This window comes from Amphiura filiformis, chromosome 6 (assembly GCF_039555335.1).
Source record: "Amphiura filiformis chromosome 6, Afil_fr2py, whole genome shotgun sequence".
In the NCBI taxonomy this organism is placed as follows: Eukaryota; Metazoa; Echinodermata; class Ophiuroidea; order Amphilepidida; family Amphiuridae; genus Amphiura; species Amphiura filiformis.
Window position 1 is genome coordinate 77,998,731 of NC_092633.1, and position 21,110 is coordinate 78,019,840.

Genomic DNA, 21,110 nt, shown 5'->3' on the forward strand with positions numbered 1-21,110 from the left:
CAAGATACGGGTAAGTTTCTAGTTTTTATTTTGTTTATGATCCGTATTTTCAAATTATATTTTTCTTAACTACTCTCATTTTCCCCTCATTTCAGATAGCGTCGTATTTCCTCAGTCGCCCGGGAGATTGGGAGCCTCCGACCGGCGATTATCTCGGTCAATTGACGGACGAGGTCGCCCCGCACGACGGGAACCATATTACCGCTTTCGTGTCAGGCGGTTGTAAAAATTATTATTATACCACAGATACGGATAAAACAACCATGAAAGTGAGAGGTATCACCCTCAACGCGCGAAATTCAAAACTGGTCAACGCCTCGACGTTGGAACGAATGGTCAAAGGATTAACGTTACACGGTGAAGGGACAGAGTGAAGGTGACTGATCCTCGAAAGATCGTGCGTAACGTCAAGACCAAGAACATCGAGAGTCGCGTCTTCAAGAAAGATTACAGGGTCGTGTTCGACAAGAGGTGGATCTCCGACGGATTCGACACCTTACCTTACGGTTACGGGGTAGAAAAAGAGGCTGTCAAAACCGATTAGTTTCGAGAACGCACTGGAGGTCGAGAACGCACGCGCGCAACAATGTCTCTGCAAAGATTCTCTGAAAAAATACTCCACCTTTCCCATGATCGGACTGGCTCTACTCCTCGTCACCAACGCTGCATTGACCGTCACACAACATCGAGAGGGTACTTCCTTTAATTTGTGCCACAACTTGACGCTACCGTTTGCGTCTTACCAAACCGAGTCGATTAACGTCGATAAAGTCAAATTTCGAGAAGAGTCGACGCACTGTCTCCCTCAACACGCGCTTCACCTTGGAGAAGATATATACCTCAGCGTGTGTCATTTCCGCGGCAGTGCGCGCGTCGATATCAGACGGTTCGTAGGTGACGCGGAGAAGGAAGGAATCCTTCCTACTATACGAGGTATTTACCTGTCTATCGATCAGTGGAACGCGTTGAAAAGGAACGTAAGCTTCGTAGACTCTGCTATCAAAAACTATCATGGACGCGAGACTCGCCCATCCCTACACGGCCATCGTCTCTGGACCTACGGGTTCAGGAAAACTCAATTCGTCAAACGACTCATCGCTGAAGGGGATATGACGGTAGACGGTCCGCCCGATAAAATTATATGGCTTTACGGGGAATACCAATCCGCGTAAGACGACATGCGAAAATCTTTCGAGAACATTCAATTTATAGAAGGATTTCCCTCCGACATGGAATCTCTGATCGACCCTAACTTCAGAAATCTAGTCGTCATCGACGATCTCATGGCCGAATTGTCCGGAGATACCAGGGTGATGAACATGTTTACCAAGACGAGTCATCATCGTAACATGTCCGTCATCTTTATCGTACAGAATCTATTCTTAGCGTCCAAGCAATTCCGCACCATTTCTCTCAATGCCCACTACATGGTTCTCTTCAAGAATCCCCGAGATAATTCGCAGATTATTCACTTAGCCAAACAGATCTTTCCCGGGCGCGTCAAGTACGTGCAGGAGAGTTTCATGGACGCTACCAAACAGCGGTACGGATATCTACTGGTCGATCTGAGAGCTACGACTCCCGAAGATTTGAGACTACGTACCGACATCTTTGAAGGATTGAAACAAACTGTCTACATTCCGAGAGTATAAAAGTGACGGTCGCGATTAGAATAATTCATTCGAGCATTAACATGTCGAAAAGAATGAAACAAAACGCCGACGCTCTTCGGTTTCTGAGTATATGCAATCCTCGTCAGAGGAAAGCCGTCATACAGCACGCCGACAACGGTCTCGTCGATTCCTTGTGCGAATGCGCGTTGAATCTCCTCAAGGGACACGTCCGACTCAATCCGAAACAAAAGAAGAAACTCTCGTCGCACAAAAAACGCCTGCGCGCTCTAACTAATAAAAAGGTCGCGCGCAAGAAGAAGAAGACCATTCTTACGCAACACGGAGGATTCGTCGGAGCATTCCTCGCTCCCGTTTTAAGAGCGCTCGTACCTCTGCTTCTCAAGTAAAGATGTCCGCTTTAAAATACTCCAAGAAAATGATTCTGATCGATCCGCGGGAACTGGAGAGGGTCAATGACCGCGTCCAAAAAACGACGATGAAAAAATAGGGGATACGGAAAAGGACATGAAGCGCACACTGGACCGCACCGATCTTTCCACGCACGATATGATGCGACTCTACCACCAGACGTTGCAACGGTTCCTTAAAAAAGATAAACGTCGCTCGAAAGAACCTCTGAACATTACGGTCAAACGGATGAAGGACGAAGAAGAAGGGGAGATTAAAGAAGAAGCTGTAAAGAGCGTCGACGAAGCGATGGAAAGGGAACTTTTGGAAACCGTGCCGGCCTCCTTCAAGACCAAAGCCAAATCTCTCATGAACAATCTCAAACGAAATCGGTCCAAAGGCTATCTGGATTGGACCCCTTCGGGAGAAATTATCGCGTCGGGAAGTAAAGTCGAGGGCTCCAACTTGGTCGATCTCATTCACGACTCTCTGAGAAATCGTAAAGGATACGAAGATCCCGTAGGGTGGAAATCGTTCAACGAAGCGATAGCGCTCAACAACGTCCCCGAATCTTTAATCGCCAATACCAAACGACGCGATCTTTTGAGGGAACGGAAATCGATCGTTGAACATGTCGAAGAAACCACCCCGAAACGGAAGCTAAGAAAATCCAAGAAGCGTCGTAGAATTTAAATGTGTCTTTCAGCGATTCGCAATGGATAGGGATGCCTACTTGAAACGAATATACTACGATCCGTCGAGTTCCGGTAGTTTTGGGGGCATCGATAGATTGTACAGAAAGGTTAAAGAAGATGGCGTCGGTTTAACGCGTAAGGACGTCGAGAAATGGCTCCTCGCTCAAGACGCGTACACTTTACACAAGCCGGCGCGAAGACGATTTCCCAGAAATAGTTACTTCTCGGACGGTATCGATCAGACGTGGCAGATGGATCTGGTGGAGCTTCCCGGACTGACTAAATTTAATCGCGGTTATAAATTCATTTTGACATGCATCGACGTGTTTTCCAAATACGCCTGGGTAGAACCTATGAAAGAAAAGAAAGGACAAACCGTGGCCGCGGCGTTGAAAAGAATTTTCGATCGCGGAAGACAACCCACCCAAATTCAGAGCGATAAAGGGAAGGAATTCCTGAACACCCACGTGCGCGCATTGTTCGAAGAAAAGAAAATACATTTTTTCACCACTCAGAATCCAGATACCAAAGCTTCCATCGTGGAAAGGTTCAATCGGACTCTGAAAAGTCGAATCTTTAGACACTTGACGAAAACGAACGGATCCGAATATCAACGCGTGTTGCAAGATGTGGTGCGCGGGTATAACGACGCCTATCACAGAACTATTCGAAGAGCCCCAGCCAGCGTCAACAAGGACAACGAAAGCGCCGTATGGAAGACCATGTACGGACACTTGCTTCGAAGAAGACGTAAGAAGGAGAAATTGTTCCATCCCGACGATATCGTACGTATTTCCACGGAGAAAGTTCCTTTCAGAAAAGGATATCTACCTCAATGGTCGGAAGAATTATTCGTCGTATCCGAAAGAATCGATAGAAGAATACCCGTTTACGTATTGAAAGACTTTAACGAAGAAGAAATCGAAGGTACATTTTACGGCTGGGAGATTCAAAAAGTAATCAAAGCTAAAGGCGATCTATTCAAGGTGGAAAAAGTTCTGAGAAAGAGAAAACGGAACGGAACGACCGAATACTTCGTCAAATGGTTAGGTTGGCCGGGTAAATTTAACAGTTGGGTCGTGGATCTTCAGGACATTGAATAATACATTTCAACACGAGAACATGGCGGTCGACGAGTTTTACGTCACGCTGCCGAGTAACAGCAGCTTCGACTATTACCCCTCCAACACTCTCAGCGATTTTACCACCAAACTATTCAAATCCATCGATCTATCCGGCGAATGGGAAGTAGCTTTGACGGAAATCAGCTTTCCCCTTTCCTACTACAACATCACGGAACCTTTCAACGAAATCTTCTACAACGGGGATGGGTCGGAATTAAACTCCGACACGATACGGGTGCCGCCGGGTTATTACAACGATCTGGATGAGTTGTCCTTAGCAGTGCACGAACTTTTTAATTCGCTCGGAAAATCCAACATTAAACTGGTTTTGGACAAGAACACTCAAAAAGTCAGCGTCAAACTCAAAAACAACGCCTTCATACAATTTCACCCGGAACTCGCGGCCATGCTAGGATTCGTGGAGAAGGGTCACGGTTTACTGTCATTTCGTCTCCTACGTACTCACGAGGCCAATCTACCGATCGATTTAAACGCCGGTATGTACTCCCTCTACCTGTACACGGACATCATCGAAGACCAGATCATTGGCGACGCGTTCGCGCCTCTTCTACGCATCGTTCACATGGATAAAAAAGGTTCCGGAGACGTCGTCACACGGACCTACCAATCCCCGCATTTTGTAAAAGTTCGAATGAAACATTTCGATACTATTACCGTACGCGTCAGACGAGATACAGGTGAGAAGATCCGGTTTCAACGCGGGAAGATCGTCGCCAAACTTTGTTTCAGACCCTTCAAGACCAAATACTTTAAAAGGTGACATGGTGGGTAGACAGTACGGTGGTTACGTTCGAGGAGGGAGCGAAATGCCGGTGTTTAGGGGCTCCAGGATGCAAAGAGGATACGGATTAGGAAGCATCCTTTCCGGTATGTTCCGTACGGCTATTCCTTTCCTGAAGAGCGGGGCCAAAGCGTTGGGAAAAGAAGCCCTACGTACTAGCGTGAACATCGGTCAAGACGTATTGAGAGGACATAATTTTAAAAAGCGGCTCGTCGTCGAGGTCTAGAAACGGTGAAGAACATCGCCAGAAAGAAGCCATCGAGGCAAAAAGGTACAAAACGCAAGCGGAACGGAAAATCGAGCATTTCCTCGCGAGGCGGGATCGCGAAAAGATCTAAAAGAACTCCGGATATCTTTGACCGTTAATCAACATGTCAGTCGCTAATCATCACTCTTGCCCTTGTTCCAAGTCCGAAACGGACCTCTTCAGCGTGCCACCTACGCAGACGGATATCTTGAGTAGTCAGTTTGTGGAATTTAAACCCCTCAATGCCGTAACCGGCGACGGGCCCCTGGAATTTACGGTACCCGGATCCCCAGACAACTACTTGGATCTCTTCCAGACTCAGCTGTACTTGCGAGTGAAAATCGTCAATCCCGATGGAACCAACCTACCCGCCAATGCCTTGTGCGGACCCGCCAACCTTTTTCTCCACTCTTTGTTCAATCAAGTGGACGTCTACTTGAACGATAGGATGGTGAGCGTCGCTTCCAACACGTACCCTTACCGCGCCATGATCGAGACGTTGTTGACGTACGGTTCGGACGCGATGAAATCTCAACTGACCAGCTCGCTCTTCTACAAGGACACCTCTGGTCGGATGGACGTCGCAAATCCAACCGCCGCCGATAATCAAGCTAACTTGGGTTTGAAGAAACGATACCAATTTACTCAACAAAGTTGAGTGGTGGACATGGTTGGAATGCTGCACGCCGACATCTTCTGTCAGGAAAAATTTCTGCTCAACGGCGTGGAACTCAAACTCAAACTTCACCGAAGCAAGAACGCATTCTGTCTCCTGCGCGCCAATGACGACGACTTGGATGCCCAGCCCGAATACAAGGTTCAGATTATGGACGCTACCTTGCTGGTTCGATCCGCCAAACTTAATCCTACCCTGATGATGCAGCACGCCAAAGAGTTGGAGCGAGGAGTCACCGCCAAGTATCCTATACGGAGGGTAGATGTCAAAAGTTTCTCCATACCTCAGGGGAACTTGTCTTTCGTCAGAGAGAGCCTTTTTACGGGACAATTGCCGAGAAGTATCGTCTTCGGCATGGTCGATAACACCGCCTACAACGGAACGTACCCCCAGAACCCGTACCACTTTAAACATTTCGACCTCAATTACGCGGCATTGCACTGCAACGGCGAGACGATCCCTTGGAAACCTCTCAGACTTCGTTTCGACACTCCCAACGCCAAGGATCATATAATGGCGTATCAGACCTTGTTTCAGGGTACTAACATCCTGCACAAGGATCAAGGAGTACCTATCGATCGTGAAGAGTTTGCCGACGGATACAGTTTGTTCGCCTTCGACCTTTCGCCCGACGCTTCCGACGGAGCTCACTTGAACCCTATACAGACCGGTTCGATTCGTCTAGAGCTACAGTTTCAGAACCCGCTGCCCAACACCGTCAATCTCATCGTGTACGCCGAGTGGGATTCCATGGTGGAAATTAACAAATCGAGACACGTCATCGCTGACTTTGAACGTTAAGGATGGATACGGTAGAACTGCTTCGCAACGTCGAATCGGACGACGTCGTTCGTCGAACTTTCGGAGGAGTCCTACCCAGGGACAAACTACCCGACCGTGTCGAGACCTTTTCCGTCTCCTTCATCGTCAATACGGACAGTAGCCGAGAAGAGGGTAGCCATTGGGTGGCGTTTTACCTCCAAAACGAAGATTACGGGGACTATTTCGACTCTTACGGTAATTCTCCCCCATCGTTAGCCGAAGAATTTGAGGATTTTCTAAAAAACAATGTCGAAAATTATTCTTACAACGATAAAAGATTGCAGGGAGATTTCAGTACCGTATGCGGACAATTCTGTCTCTTTTACCTATATCATCGATGTCGCGGTTACGATATGCGCGAAATTACCCGTATGTTTCATAAAGACGCGGACATCAACGACGTTCTGGTCAACGAGTTTGTAAATTTACAGTATGACGATAATCAACATGTACTCGACGGGGATTATATCGTAAATCAGATTGTGCGACCTTTTAAAAAGTAAAATTTAGTTAAAATGCATGCGTATAATCATTGTAGTTAGTTAATAAACAACAAAGAAGACAAAACCGTGTTGATTTTTTGTTTCATTTTTTATTAAAGAATCGTTTCTAATTAATAATAATAATAATAATAATAATAATGCATTTATAATGCGCCATCTATCTAGACAACCTATTCCGAGGCGCAAACATTGAACAATTAAAAATTAACACACATTATAAAAAAAAACAGTCACATATAGAAATCAATTGTCATAAGCAATCTTAAACAGATGAGTTTTTAAAGTCTTTTTGAAAATATCAAGTGAATCACATATACGCAGATTTAAAGGAAGCAAGTTCCAAAGAGCAGGTGCACAAGCATAGAAGGCCCGGTCGCCAAATGATGAAGAAGTCCGTGGAACTGAAAGAAGACATTTATCCGATGATCTAAGGTTTCGTGATGGAATATAAAAATTGATAAGTTCACTGATATAAGAAGGTGCCATGTCATGGAGCGCTTTCCAGGTGAGAAGAAGGAGTTTGAAATGAATGCGATACCGAATTGGTAACCAATGCAGACGTTGTAAGACGGGTGAAATATGGTCAAATTTCCTAGTCCTTGTGAGCATGCGTGCAGCAGCATTTTGAGCCTGTTGAAGTTGATTGAGTTGTCGTTCAGTGATTCCATATAATAAAGCATTTCCATTGTCAAGACGTGATGTGACCAAAGCGTGGACAAGTGTTGCAGCAGTATCATAATCGAGCACTTTAGTTATTTCATCTCATTCCTTATCCTCCACTGGCATCGTCAATCTTGGGTGAGGCATCTTTCAAAGCCGTCCACTGATCCAGGGTCAGATTTATCCCTTTTCGTCGAAATCCGGCCGTCCATTCTTGGGTAACGGGGTCTCTGGAGTAATCGCGGATGTTCACGTACACTTTACCTTTAAAAGATTGCACGACGACGAAACGATCGCTGTCCGAAATAGGAACCCTCAATATCTCGTCGGATAATACAGTTGGTCTCATCGGGCGCTGTTCCATGGGGTGAGGTTTCTTATACGGTGATGCTTTTTCACGTTTACGCCACGCTTTAATATATTTTCCTAACGCACTCTCCTCTTCCCATTCCGAAGTCATTTTAGTTAGTTGATAGTCGTTACTCTGATCTCCGTAAATATGCGTGGCTTGCGATCCGATCCTCTTGAAATCTCATGAAAAGTGATGTTAACGAGACTCGATCGCTCCTATTTATACACTCCGTTCACGTAGGCGTCACGTCTCGTTAATATTCACGCGTGACACGTTCTTCATCACACCAACTAAAAATATTTTAAAAACGCGAAAACAAGAATATTTTAGAAACATTCACACCCCTCATTAAATATGCATCGACACGCCCCTCATTAAATATGCATCGTCACACCCCCTCATGAATATGAAAATTAGTTTTATCATGACGTCATGCGACGTTTTTAAAAAAAATTTAGCACATATACACATCGTTATGAAATAAATTAAAACGAAATGAAAAAAACCGAATTGATATCAATTAATTCAAATGAAATGAATTAATTCATATGAAATAAATTAAAACTGAAATAAATTACATTGAAATTAAATGAATTAAAATGAAATAAAATAAAAGCGACTCTTTCATCATATTCATGACGTCGCGTTACACATATTTCGCCACGCCTACCTCGTGAATATTCATGCTAATTAGCATCTCATGAATATTCATATATGCTAATTAGCCACGCCCATCTCATGAATATTCATATACGCTAATTAGCCACGCCCAGCTCATGAATATGCAAATCGACCTTTGACCCCTGATGACCTTTGACACGGAAGTGACGTCATCGTGACCTTTGACCCATGACCTTTGACCTCGGTTGACCTTTGACCCGGAAGTGACGTCATCGTGACCTTTGAACTTTGACCTCGATTGACCTTTGAACCGGAAGTGACGTCATCGTGACCTTTGACCTCAACCTCCGAAAAAGGCCACACTTACTACTATCATGGATTGATCCACCACTGTTTAAACTATAATGTCTTTTAACAATTGTTTTTTTTATAAATATTTTATCTTGCCGGAGACTCGCTGGTCGGGTATCTCCGTGTCCTAGATTTTTCACTGCCAGTTTGTACTACTTTATATGTATTTTATTGTTGCTATATTTATTTTATTCATGTATCATTATTTATCTTTGTATATGTAATTAATGAGAATAAACTGGCTGATTTAATAAAAAATTTATTAAGCTGAATGAACATGATAATAACCTAACTCGATATTTTGACATTTTCGAGTTATAACAAAATATCGAGTTAAGTTATTATGTCCCTGAAGAGATGTGTTTGTTTGCCCCAGATCACGTATAGTCGTTGGGAAGCAAACTACTCTTAATAAAATCTCATTTACATCATGATTTGAGTCAACGGATAGCAAGAAGAGTTATATTTGCTATTTTTATTCTGTTTTTACTCAGCCAACTTCCAACACACAGTTGCCAAAGATACATGGGTTTCAACATCCTTCACTGGGTAATATTCAGATCAACGAATATGATGTCCTCAAGATCTTGTGCAATTTAAATGTTTCCAAAGCTATTGGTCCTGATGGGATATCTCCCAGGGTCTTGAAAGAATGCGCTCATGAAATTGTTTTTCCTTTGTGCCACATTTTAACTTATCTTTGAGTTCTGGTATTATGCCTGAGACCAGGTTTTAAAAGCCAATGTTGTTCCTGTTTTTAAAAAGTCTGACAGGCAACGTGCTGAAAATTATAGACCTGTGTCACTATTGTGTATATATGTGGAAAAGTGATGGAGAGAGCTATTTTTGATCAAGTGTTCCCGCAATTAAAGACCAATTATACCATCTGCAACATGGTTTTATCAAAGGTCGCTCCACTGTGACACAGCTTTTATCCGTTTTTCATGAAGTCAGTTCTACTCTGGACAACGCTGGGCAAGTTGATATGATCTATCTTGATTTCTCGAAAGCTTTTGACAGTATTTGTCATAGCTTGTTGCTTCACAAATTGCAATCTTTTGGCTTTCATTCTGACCTCCTCAATTGGTTTCGCGCTTATTTAACAGGGAGGAGGCAGAGGGTTGTTATTGATGGGGTAAATTCCGACTGGCTTCCAGTTGTTTCAGGGTACCCCAAGGTTCAATATTGGGGCCTATGCTTTTCTTTTGTACATAAATGACATGCCCAGTGTTGCCCAGAATTCTTCTTTAGCTTTGTTTGCAGATGACTCTAAATGTTATAAAAACATCTCTGATGTCTCTGATTGTCACATGCTCCAAAGTGATATTGATGCATTATTTAATTGGAGCAAAACTTGGGATCTCCATTTTCATCCCTCTAAATGCCAGATCATATCAATCACCAGACGTAGGAATGCAATTCGTCATGATTATAAAATGAATGGTGCCATTCTAGACCGTGTTAGTTCCATTAAAGATCTTGGTCTTGATATTTCCTCGTCTTTCACTTGGGATGATCACATTAACAGGGTTGTTAAAAAGTGTAACAAAAACTTGGTATGATTAAACGCACCATTGGCTTCAATGCCCCTCGTAATGTATCCAGGACTTTGTACTCAGCCTTGGTTCGTAGTGATTTGGAATATTGCAGTCCCCTCTGGAGTGGTACCTCAAAGCGCAACATCCAGAAAGTTGAGGGGGTCCAGAGAAGGGCAACTAAATTCATTTTAGATTATCCCGAGGCTGAGTACAAAGAAAGGTTAACAGAGCTAACTCTTCTCCCATTAAGTTTTAGAAGAGAATATGTTGATCTCAATATATTTTTCAAGTGCAATCTGGGATTATATGACATCAATCTAGATGATTATGTAGTTTTTAATGGTATTAACAAAGACCGTCCCACCACCAGATTTTCCTCTGATCCTTTGTTGCTGGTAAATCAGCTTTCTAAAACTGAGTGCCACAAGATGGGCTTTTTTCAGCGTATGGTGCCCATTTGGAACCAGCTCCCTAGTATTATCAGATCTACAAATTCTGTTGCTTCATTTAAGCACCAAGTTTTGGAGTTTTACCAGTCCAAATTTGCTCGCACCTTTGATGCAACTTCTGTTTGCACTTGGACCTCTTTTGTAATTGTCCAAATTGCAGGCAAATGTAACTTACCTGCATTTTCCCCTCTAATTTATTTTTCCTTCCCTTCTTTTTTTGGTTTTGGTGGGGCGGTCTTAGAGGTGCCTGGCACCTGTTCGCTCCAGCCATTCACTGGACATTTTAAAACAAATGTTCCTTTCATAATATTGTGTAATTTTGATGTAACTTATGTGCAATATTATATATTTCTTGTAATTCTGTGCCAGTGATAAAGTGTAATAAATAAATAAATAAATAAATAAATTTGTTCTCTAAATAATTCATTTGATATTGAAAATTACGGATGCGTTTTAAATACTGGTCTAAAACAGTGTATACAACGTCATTACTACTAAATATAACATTTAAAGTGAAATAATAACGTTATTAAGCTCAATGAACATGATAATAACCTAACTCGATATTTTGACTTTTTCGAGTTATAACTCGAAAATGTCAAAATATCGAGTTAAGTTTATCATCAGATATTTATATGAAGACACACGCTCCACCTTACTACCCTTCACGACTATAGGGCTTGAATATAGTTTCAAAAACAACTCTTATTATAAGTAAAAATATAATGTCATTTGATGAAGGCTCATTTCAACACTCACTTGATATTCGAGGAAAATGTATATATTGTTGCCCGAATTATCAATTCATCGGATCGATGTTTGACATACTTTCGAAATTCGAAAATTCTAACTCGAAACTCGAAATTCTTAACTCGAAACTTGAAAAACCTAACTCGAAACTCGAAAATTTTAACTCGAAACTCGAAATTTGTAACTCGAAACTCGAAATTTGTAACTCGAAACGCGAACTCGAAACTCGATGAATAGCAACACACAATAATAATAATAATAATAATAATAATAATAATAATAATAATAATAATAATAATAATAATAATAATAATAATAATAATAATAATAATAATAATAATAATCATCCCTACCTAAGCCCGCACCGCAGATTTTCCAGGACGCGTATTGGTCGGCGGCAGAAGATACAAATAAGTACTGAATATCCAATCCTGGACTTGCGTTAGATTCTGTAATGGTTGGGTTTGATGTGTCGCTCGTCGGTACGAGTACAATGTTACCACTACTCTCAGTATATGATAACTCGAAAGAGTCTGTTGAACCGGCTTGGACGTAGTCCTGATCACTTAAATCCGCAAAAACACCAGTAATAGCATCCTCAACGATAATGGTTTCATCAGCAGCACCTGAGGCGGTTCCGTGGTCGCCACTATTGGATTGAGAGTCATCAAGAACTAAAATATACAGAAGTGCACAAAATAAAAAATTATACTGTAAAATACAAAAAATCGAAAATCTGTTTTGACGTTCCTTTATTTGATAGGCCTATATATATTCTTGAACTTTTAAAAATTACTGAAGTTTGACTTGCTTTAATTGATTATTTCATATTGAAAGCTACTGACCCTAAATGTATTTTTTTAAAGATATCAACTCGAATGTAGGATTAGGCCTAAACATGAACAAGAAATAAATCATAAAACAACTTGGGCCTTCAATCTGACATTCATTAGGCCTATATTATTAAAGACAAAGGGAGAGGAAAAAAGAAAAGAAGAACGAACAGAAAAGATTACATGGGAATCGAACTCTCAACCTTCTGCACTGCACACCTTCGCTCTGTCCACTTAGCCATCGCATCTTGTTCTGGCAAATGATATTCTTTTGCCATCTTATTTCTCGTTCAACATGTTCAAGGATCTCGCTCAACAACAATCTTTTCAAAACTGCTTGTACTTCAGTTAAATGAGATGATACTACCTTCTTTGACGACTACAATATTTTGATATACAATAGAGTATTTTGCATTTATAAAATATATAACAATATACGTTTTTAATTGCTATATTAATCAATATAACATGTATAATAGACAGCGCCGGCTGGGATCCATTTCGTGAAGCATCGTGACACTTGCAACGTGCACTTACGACACGAGGGCTCAAAGAACGCAACTTTTCAACCTACGACTAGGTTGTACCACCGCTCATTTTCGCTGAAATTTTAATACAAGCTCTGGTTAATTAATGTTTATCATAACAGAAAAGCATTAGACCGGCGTTTCCTCAAAGCTGTAGATATAACCATTTTAGTGATCGTGACATGCATTTTCTTTCATTTTTTAGGCCACTTCGCGCACCAAAAGCATTCATTTTTTCCACAATAATTCAACTTTTACACGTTATTCTTTACCTTATACTCATGTTTCATATCTTATCTATGGGCTCAATATGGAAATAAAGGGAGAAACAACTCGTGTATTCCATTTTTTTTATGTTTTCTGAAAAACCGTATTTGCCACCCGATTTTCAACATTGCGTTACGTAACAGCAGAGGTCACGCCGGTAAAATTACCGGAAGTGAGCCAAGTTGCTGTCGTACTGCTATCAATCGAATAATGAGCCATCATTACCATATTTACACTTTCTTCCTTACTTCAAATAGGGCCTATAGGTCAATAGGCCTACTTGTATGTTAATAATACATCCTCTCCAATATAAAATAAATTCGATATTTAACAGGCAAAAGTGTGTGACCAGCTTATCATGAAACATAACAGTGCAAATTGTTTTTAAATACGGCAACACCAAAAAAAATAAGTCTGTGTAATCATAGACCATAATATAGACACTGGTCTGTGTTGTATTGTTCAGAATGTTAAAAATAATATAACTAATCTAAACTAAGGTAAAACTTTGTTTCTTGCATGCCCCGGGCGCTACAAACCCTAGTTACGCCACTGCCCCTTGATCATGTTACTTAAGGGCTCGGATAGCAACGTTTGCACAGTATTTTTTGTGGGACCTGAGAACGCATCAGACATATCGAATTGCATTTTGAATACGAGGAATGTCCTTCTGATACCAAATAATCTTGATTTTTTTTAAATTCGCGATATAATACAAATTGTATGGCAAATTATTAAAAATTTATATTTTTGACATTTAACAGTCCTCGAAGTAAACTTGATATATCTAATGATATGTACTTAACGTGTATGTAGCTGGGAGGAAACGCTGTCCATCATTTGAAAATTTTGACCTTCCGTATTGAAGATATACATTTTTTCCCAAAAAATCCCCTGTGGTCAGCCGTAGGATTTGAATGATTAAAACATCCCACCTATCTAGATACCTTACATAGGCCTAGATCTCAAAGAGCAAGAAAAGTCTTGATGGAAAAATCTGATGTGTGGCAGAGGGCGGCCATCTTGATTTTCAAAATGGCCGCCATTTTGATATTTATTCTTACTATAACCATTGCGAATATCCTACGAGGCTAATTTTGGTGCCAATATCCACATTTCCAATACCTAGGAGTCCAATAAACGTGGTGCCAGCTTGCTAGGGGAACAATTAGACTGGCAGCGATCTTGATTTTCAAAATGGCTGCCATTTTAACACTTTTTACTAAACTTGGGTTGTTAATATCCTATGAGTCTCATTTTTGCGCTAATACCCACATTGTCAATACCAACAAGTTCAAAAAACATGATGCCAGATTGCTAGGGGTACAATGAGATAAACAGGAATCTGGAATTTCAAAATGGCGGCCATTTATGGTCTATTTTCAACAATGACTCTGGCTCTGAATGTTGTATAAAGTTCTTCACCTTTCATGAGAATTGCTCAAATGCTTGTAAATTACTACTGAACTGAAAAGGCATGTCTTTCAGTCATTGGTGCAAGATACTCCGCTTGAACACTTTCTTAATACTGAACTTGTTTTATAAGTAAGTCTATTAAGGTTACACTAAGAAACGTATAAAAAACGTATAAAAGACGTATAAAGTTGTTCTCTAGAACAGAGTTTTCTCAGTAATCAGATATCGCAACGAGTAAAATGTTGGTGCATTGGATGTAGCTTAACATTTTCTTTGTGTGTTTACACAAATTTTTTGAATAAATTTGAAAATCCTTCGTTTAAAGCGTTTTTACGCACCATGTTCACAAGATCAAAAACACGTTCCATGCAGTTTTTTTCAAATGTGCGCTCCGTATAAAACCACGCCAAGTGATTGTTTTCTTCTTTTTTGTATTGTACTACAAATCGATCAAAGAAATAATGTTGCCATGGGGAAGAACCAAATACAGTACCAATTACATTTTAAAAGCCCGTTTTGGGGAACATTTTCGAGAATCTTGATTGAGAAAAAACTGTTTTGTTACATTATCGATATCTTGATTGTGGAACGTTAATTTTGACATCTAACTACCAACATTATTTCTCAACGGTCTGTCGATTACTCTACCATTTGATTTTCATTCAAAATTGAAGCTACTTTTGCAAGTTTTTTCATCATCGATGCGACCGACTTTGCGAGGGTAATGCGTTTGTTTATCATAACAACTGCATGCACTATTGAGACCATCTGCTTTCGTAAGCCTCCTCAGTAGCTCAATCGGTTAGCGCGTTTGACTTGTAATCTTCTCGACTATGCAATATTGTTTTGACCTGGTCAACTAGTACGGGTTCGAGTCCCTGTGTGGTCCAATTCTATTTTTTTTCTATTTTTTTCTTACTTTTTTCTCTTTTTCTGTCTTCTTTCTTGTGCGTGTCTTTCTCTCTGACTGCAGTGATTGATTGCTTTTGCCGGTTTTTTTATTATTGTATAATTCAGGAATAGGCCTACTAATCTAAATATGCGCGGTTGTTGGTTTTGTTATTGCTGTTGTAGTTATTGTTGTACAGGGTGAGTCAAAAAAAGTGCAATAGAGAAAAGAATCCATTTTTATTTAAGAACCGTTTTGAACCTTTTAGGTTTTAAAGCATTTTATAAATGATATATCCATTAGTGACCTTGTGTGCAAAACCCAAGGAATTGGCATTTACCGTATTGTTTTTATGACACATTTTATAGCGATACCAAATTTTAATGTTTGTCCAAGAAACATCTAAAATTTGAATGTCAGCCCACTCTGTGTAAGGTAGATTTGGAACAACTGCTATTTTCTTAACCTCATTGGCATTGAAATAAAATGGAGCACCCAAATTGTTATTGTCCTTGGTCTTGTTTTAGGAAAAGAAACATTATTTGTTGTTATTTTCATTTTACCTTTATTTTAAAGATGTTTATTCTCTATAAAAAGCATACACATTTGTAGGCGGATTTTTCAAATGTCGAAATGAAATGCGCCCAAATTGAAGTGGAGTGAATTATAAAATATCCAGTAAGTTGGACATATTGGGATTTAAAAAAAACTGAAATTGGAGTCGAGTGAGGTATGAAGGACTTAAAGTAATGTTAGGAAGTTTGTTTGAACAGAAAAAAGAAATTAAAATAACGCAAAAATCAACCTTATTTAAGTTAAAGTCAGTTTCAGAGCTGGTGCCTTTATCGTGCATTGTGTGCTCTCATTCAAAATGCATGGTACCTCGTGGACAAACAATGAAATTGGATATCGTAGCAAAAGGACTCATAAAAATTAAAAGGTAGATGTGATTGACTTCAGTTTTTCACAACAGTGACTATTGAGTGTGGCATGTATAGAAACTTTCAATAATTGGAAAGTTCAAAGTGGTTCTAACATTAATATCGATTCTTTGCTCTATTGCACTTTTTTTGACTCACCCTGTATATATTGCATACTCAGCTAGGGTAGGCCTACTAGGCCTATGTTATATCCTATAGCGGCATTGATTTATTTCACGACAGATATCATCTAAGGATAAAAAAATTAAAATTAATAAAATACCATAGAAACATTGCAGAAAACCGGCTGCCCCCACCCCGGCAGCCCCTATCATGGTCGCCCCCTCCCTCCCTATCCCTGCAACATAGGATGACTCACGTGTCACGGTTTCGTGGTCATTGCATGTAGATTGATATACCAAGTATATATAATACGCTTGAGTTCATCTTTTCTGCATGGCTGTTTCTATTATTAACTTACGCCCCTCTGGAATCAAGCCTTGAAAATCCATTGCATTTAACCTTAAAACAGTATTATTACAACTATCATCTTTATCATCTCATAGGTACATATTTTCTTATTCTCATATTCATCTGACTCAATAGAACAGCCATAAAGTTCGTTACAGTTCAGTCCATTTCTTCGACACTTGCAGCGATAGTTGTCATGTGGTCATTACTGCAGAATTTCCAGAAATCATCCCAGCCATAATGCTGCGGATCATGGTAACTCTGGATTTGGAACGACATTATTGTACCAAATCATCGTCTGGTAGTGCGTTCGCATGATCATGATGATAGCTGGTATTTCGATGGCGACAGACCCTCTGAGTGCGCCTATCTTTTCTTCAAGAGCCACCACCTAACATCTGCTACATTTGTGTGAAGCAAATACAGACTTAACATTTAATATGGAATATTGTTGGTAAAATTCCAAGACTGGTCTGGCATGAACCACACGGGTTATATATTAATTAGGGTGTGTCGGGAGATGGTGTGATATAATTGTTTGACAGAAAATGTGCTTTCCATTAGTTTACATTATGGCGCTCATAATGTAGCGAATTAACCTCAAATGACTTATTTTAGAAGACTGAATTTGTTTTTTATGGGGGTAAAATTTCTGAATTTGAGCAATTTTATTCTGATATTATCAAATATATTGAGGTTTGAGGCGATATTTACTGAACCTAAATAACAATATGTGTTCATCAGAACTGAAATGCACTTGTAATCTACCAATTTTGAAAGTGGCACGCACTCAGAAAGTATGAATGGTCCACTTGGGCCAAATGCTATAAACTTAGCAATTATACGACACAAAGAAACAGCGTGAGTTCATTTGGACAACCAGGAATCAGCTACGTAGCATTTAACTGGTAAAGAAAAATCAGTTAACTTATTCACGCATGGTTTTTTTGTACATCGTGGTTTTATAACATCGATTTGACCCAGAGGTGGCCATTTAAAATTTGTTCTGAGTACGTATGCGCTAGTGTGTGTTTCAGGCCCGGCTTTGATGAGCCCTATATTTTGCAATTTTAATGATCCACCTGTTTTTTCCCATGTTCAAAAAATTGGTCCATTACAAGTGTATTTCAGCAGTGATGAATACCAATTGCTGACGAAGTTTAAGAAATATCACCTCAAACCCCTATAAATTTGATAATAACAGCACAATGTTGCATAAAGTCCGAAATTGTCTCCCCACAAAGCTCAAATTCAGCCTTCCTAAAGCCGCCATTTTAGGCAACTTCGCTACATTAAGAGCACCATAATGTAAAGTTATGGAAAGCACATTTTCCATCAAACAACTATTTTACATCATCTCCCGACACACCCCAATTAATAATTTTAGCCCATGCGGTTTATTCAAACTCCGTCCAGACCAGTCTTGGAATTTTGCGAAAAAATATTCCATGTTAAATGTCAAGTCTGTACAACTTGTAACTAAATGCTTCAATAGCAGACATGGCTGCATCAGATGGTCTTTCTGCTACACCAAGCTGTGAAAATGCATACACTATTATGAGTCAAGTTCTTTCAGCGCCTACCAAAACTATGTTGCTGGCAGTTTTGCCTTGCGAGCATATCCAGTGATGTCTGCCTCCGATAGTGCGTTGAATCCAGCAAGAGATGCACCAAGGCATATTGTAGATGGGGGTGAGCGGATTATCCTACGTTTTCTGTAACTCCTTTCACAAACATGACAAAAGACGTATCTTTACAGACTTTTGGTACAGTCTATAATAGGACGAGGATATCTGTCGAATAAACCTTGAGAGACATGGCACCATTTGCTGTGGTATTGACACAATGTAAAATTGGCTTTGTGTCTGCTTTTTCTTGGGAGCTTGAGACTTTTGTTACGTATATGTATGTAGTTCATCTTTAGTCTTCACATGGGCAAGCATATCAGCATTGGCAAATGATGTATTGGTAAACTTGGTATTGGCTAGTCGTTCTACTTGTTGATGTTTTCAGAGACTCGCCGATGTCAATGCGATCGAACACGAAATGCACTTCATCATACAGTGTACTTTTGCCAGTACAGTTCTTTCAACGCCTGCCAAAACCTCTGCCATACCATCGATGCGATGACTGCAACACATTTTCAGCAGATGTGTTAGATTGTGCAGCAGTCTCACCGTCCATTACCACAGGCAGTGTATGTATTGTCTTTGGTACTCCTTCAAGGATTGACATTAAGCTAGTTTAGAATGTAGTATGAAGAAAGAAACCAACAGCTGCAAACAAATATCTTGGTACAACTGAACACTCATTGGTGTCAACCGCCTCTCTGAAGTCAATATCTCTTGCTCTCGAGACAATCAGCAAGCGATCAAAGAGTGCCCAAAAGAGTTGTACCAGCTGATCGCCAATATTGACTTTCAATTTCATCCCAGCTGATGACCACATCTTGAGCTGCAGCGTTTCATTGGAGCCTACAAATTCACATTTCCTGTTGTGATTCTGTTTTGAAGAAATTGGGCAAATATTTCTTTTTTTATTTCCGTGGTTCTTTTGGCATCTTATTGGTTTTCGTCAGGCATAATTACTGTTGTAACGAAGTTGATCACTTTGTCACATTCATCTGGAAACAAGGGCAGCAACATTCTCCTCCTGAAGCTTGGACGTTGCTTTTATGTGTTCATTGTGTGTTTTTGCTTTATCTGTGTGGTTATACCAGCAACTGTGTTATCTGTGTGGTTATACCAGCAACTGTCTCTGCTTCTGTTTCCAAACGAGCAAATTCAGGAGCAACCAGGAAGAACTTGTGTGGGCAAACTGGTACAAAAGCAATTATGCCTAACAAGCTGATACCTATGCTGCCAAATGTGTTGTAGTCATCGACAGTATAGTTTATCTCTAATCACAAGATACACTGGCAAAAATAGGGTGAGTCGGTGACTACGATGAAGTGCATTTGCATTAGAGATGTAGAAGGTCTCTCAAGTTCCCAAGAAGAAAGCTAATTCTACATTGTATTAATGTCCCAGCATATGGAGCCATGTCCATCTAGATTTATTCCCCAGATACTGATGTCCTAGTCTTAGCCCAATAGATGCTACCCAAATCGTTGTAAAGATACATCTTTTGTGACAGTTGCAGAAAACCGTAGGGTAATACCTACAATGGTTTGAGTGTCGGGAAGACAGCATCTCTCTCTGGATTCCACGCACTATTGGGGCAGACATCACTTGGAGATTTGCTGGCAAGGCAAGGCAAAGCTGCAGTTTTGGCAGACGCTGAAAGAACTAGACTCAGATGATGATATAGTGTATGCACTTTCACAGCTTGGTGTAGCAGAGAGACCATCCGATGCAGTCTTGATTGCCATTGAAGCATTTAGTTACAACTTGTAATTTGCCTCGCACAGATTTAACAAATGTAGCAGATGTTAAGTGGTGGCTCTTGAAGAGGCTGCCACCAACTGGAGCTTCACTTGTACCAGACATCATGAGACAATGGACAATGATTTGGTAAAATGATGTTGTTCCAAGTCCAGAGTTACCACGACCCCAGCATTATGGGTGGGATGTTGTTGATGAAAAATTCCTTCGCCTCCTACTCCATCCAGCTAGCAGCTGCAGTGACCCAATTGTTACAGTGTGGATTTTTTAAGTCAAAATGTTACAATAATTGCTTTAAGTGCTGAAGGAATAATAGACTGAACTGTACCAAATTTTGTGGCTGTTCTATTGAGTCAAATGAATGTGAGAAAAAGAATGCGTCCCTATGTGTATGTATGGAGTTAATTACCATAATACCGTTTAATCCTTGATGTATTACAAAGTAAGTTTAGTCAGTAATAGAGAAGTGTACTGAAAGTTGCAAAGTGAAAGTAAAATGCATCTTCAATTCATTAGTAATTTACAAATATGTGAGCATTTCTCATGACAGGTGAAGAACTTTATACAACATTCAGAGCCAGAGTCATTGTTATCAATAGACCATAAATGGCAGCCATTTTGAAATTCAAGATAGCTGTTAATGTCATTGTTCCTCTAGCAATCTGGCACCATGTTTTTGAACTTGTTGGTATTGACAATGTGGATATTACCACTAAAATGAGACTCATAGGATATTCACAACTCAGATTATAGTAAAAATAAATATCAAAACGGCGGCCATTTTGAAAACCAA

General features: G+C 40.2%; 1 protein-coding gene across 1 annotated transcript in view; it reads right to left on the reverse strand.

The window, feature by feature from the left end:
- The window catches only part of LOC140154784 (uncharacterized), a 77,682-nt gene extending 58,513 nt beyond the window's left edge, over positions 1-19,169 (reverse strand). The window contains exons 1-2 of the mRNA XM_072177351.1: positions 19,112-19,169; positions 11,965-12,285 (exon numbers count right to left, since the gene is read on the reverse strand). Of these exons, the coding sequence (XP_072033452.1) occupies positions 11,965-12,285; positions 19,112-19,169 (379 nt within the window). The remainder of the gene's footprint in view (positions 1-11,964; positions 12,286-19,111) is intronic.
- Between the last annotated feature and the right edge of the window lie 1,941 nt (positions 19,170-21,110).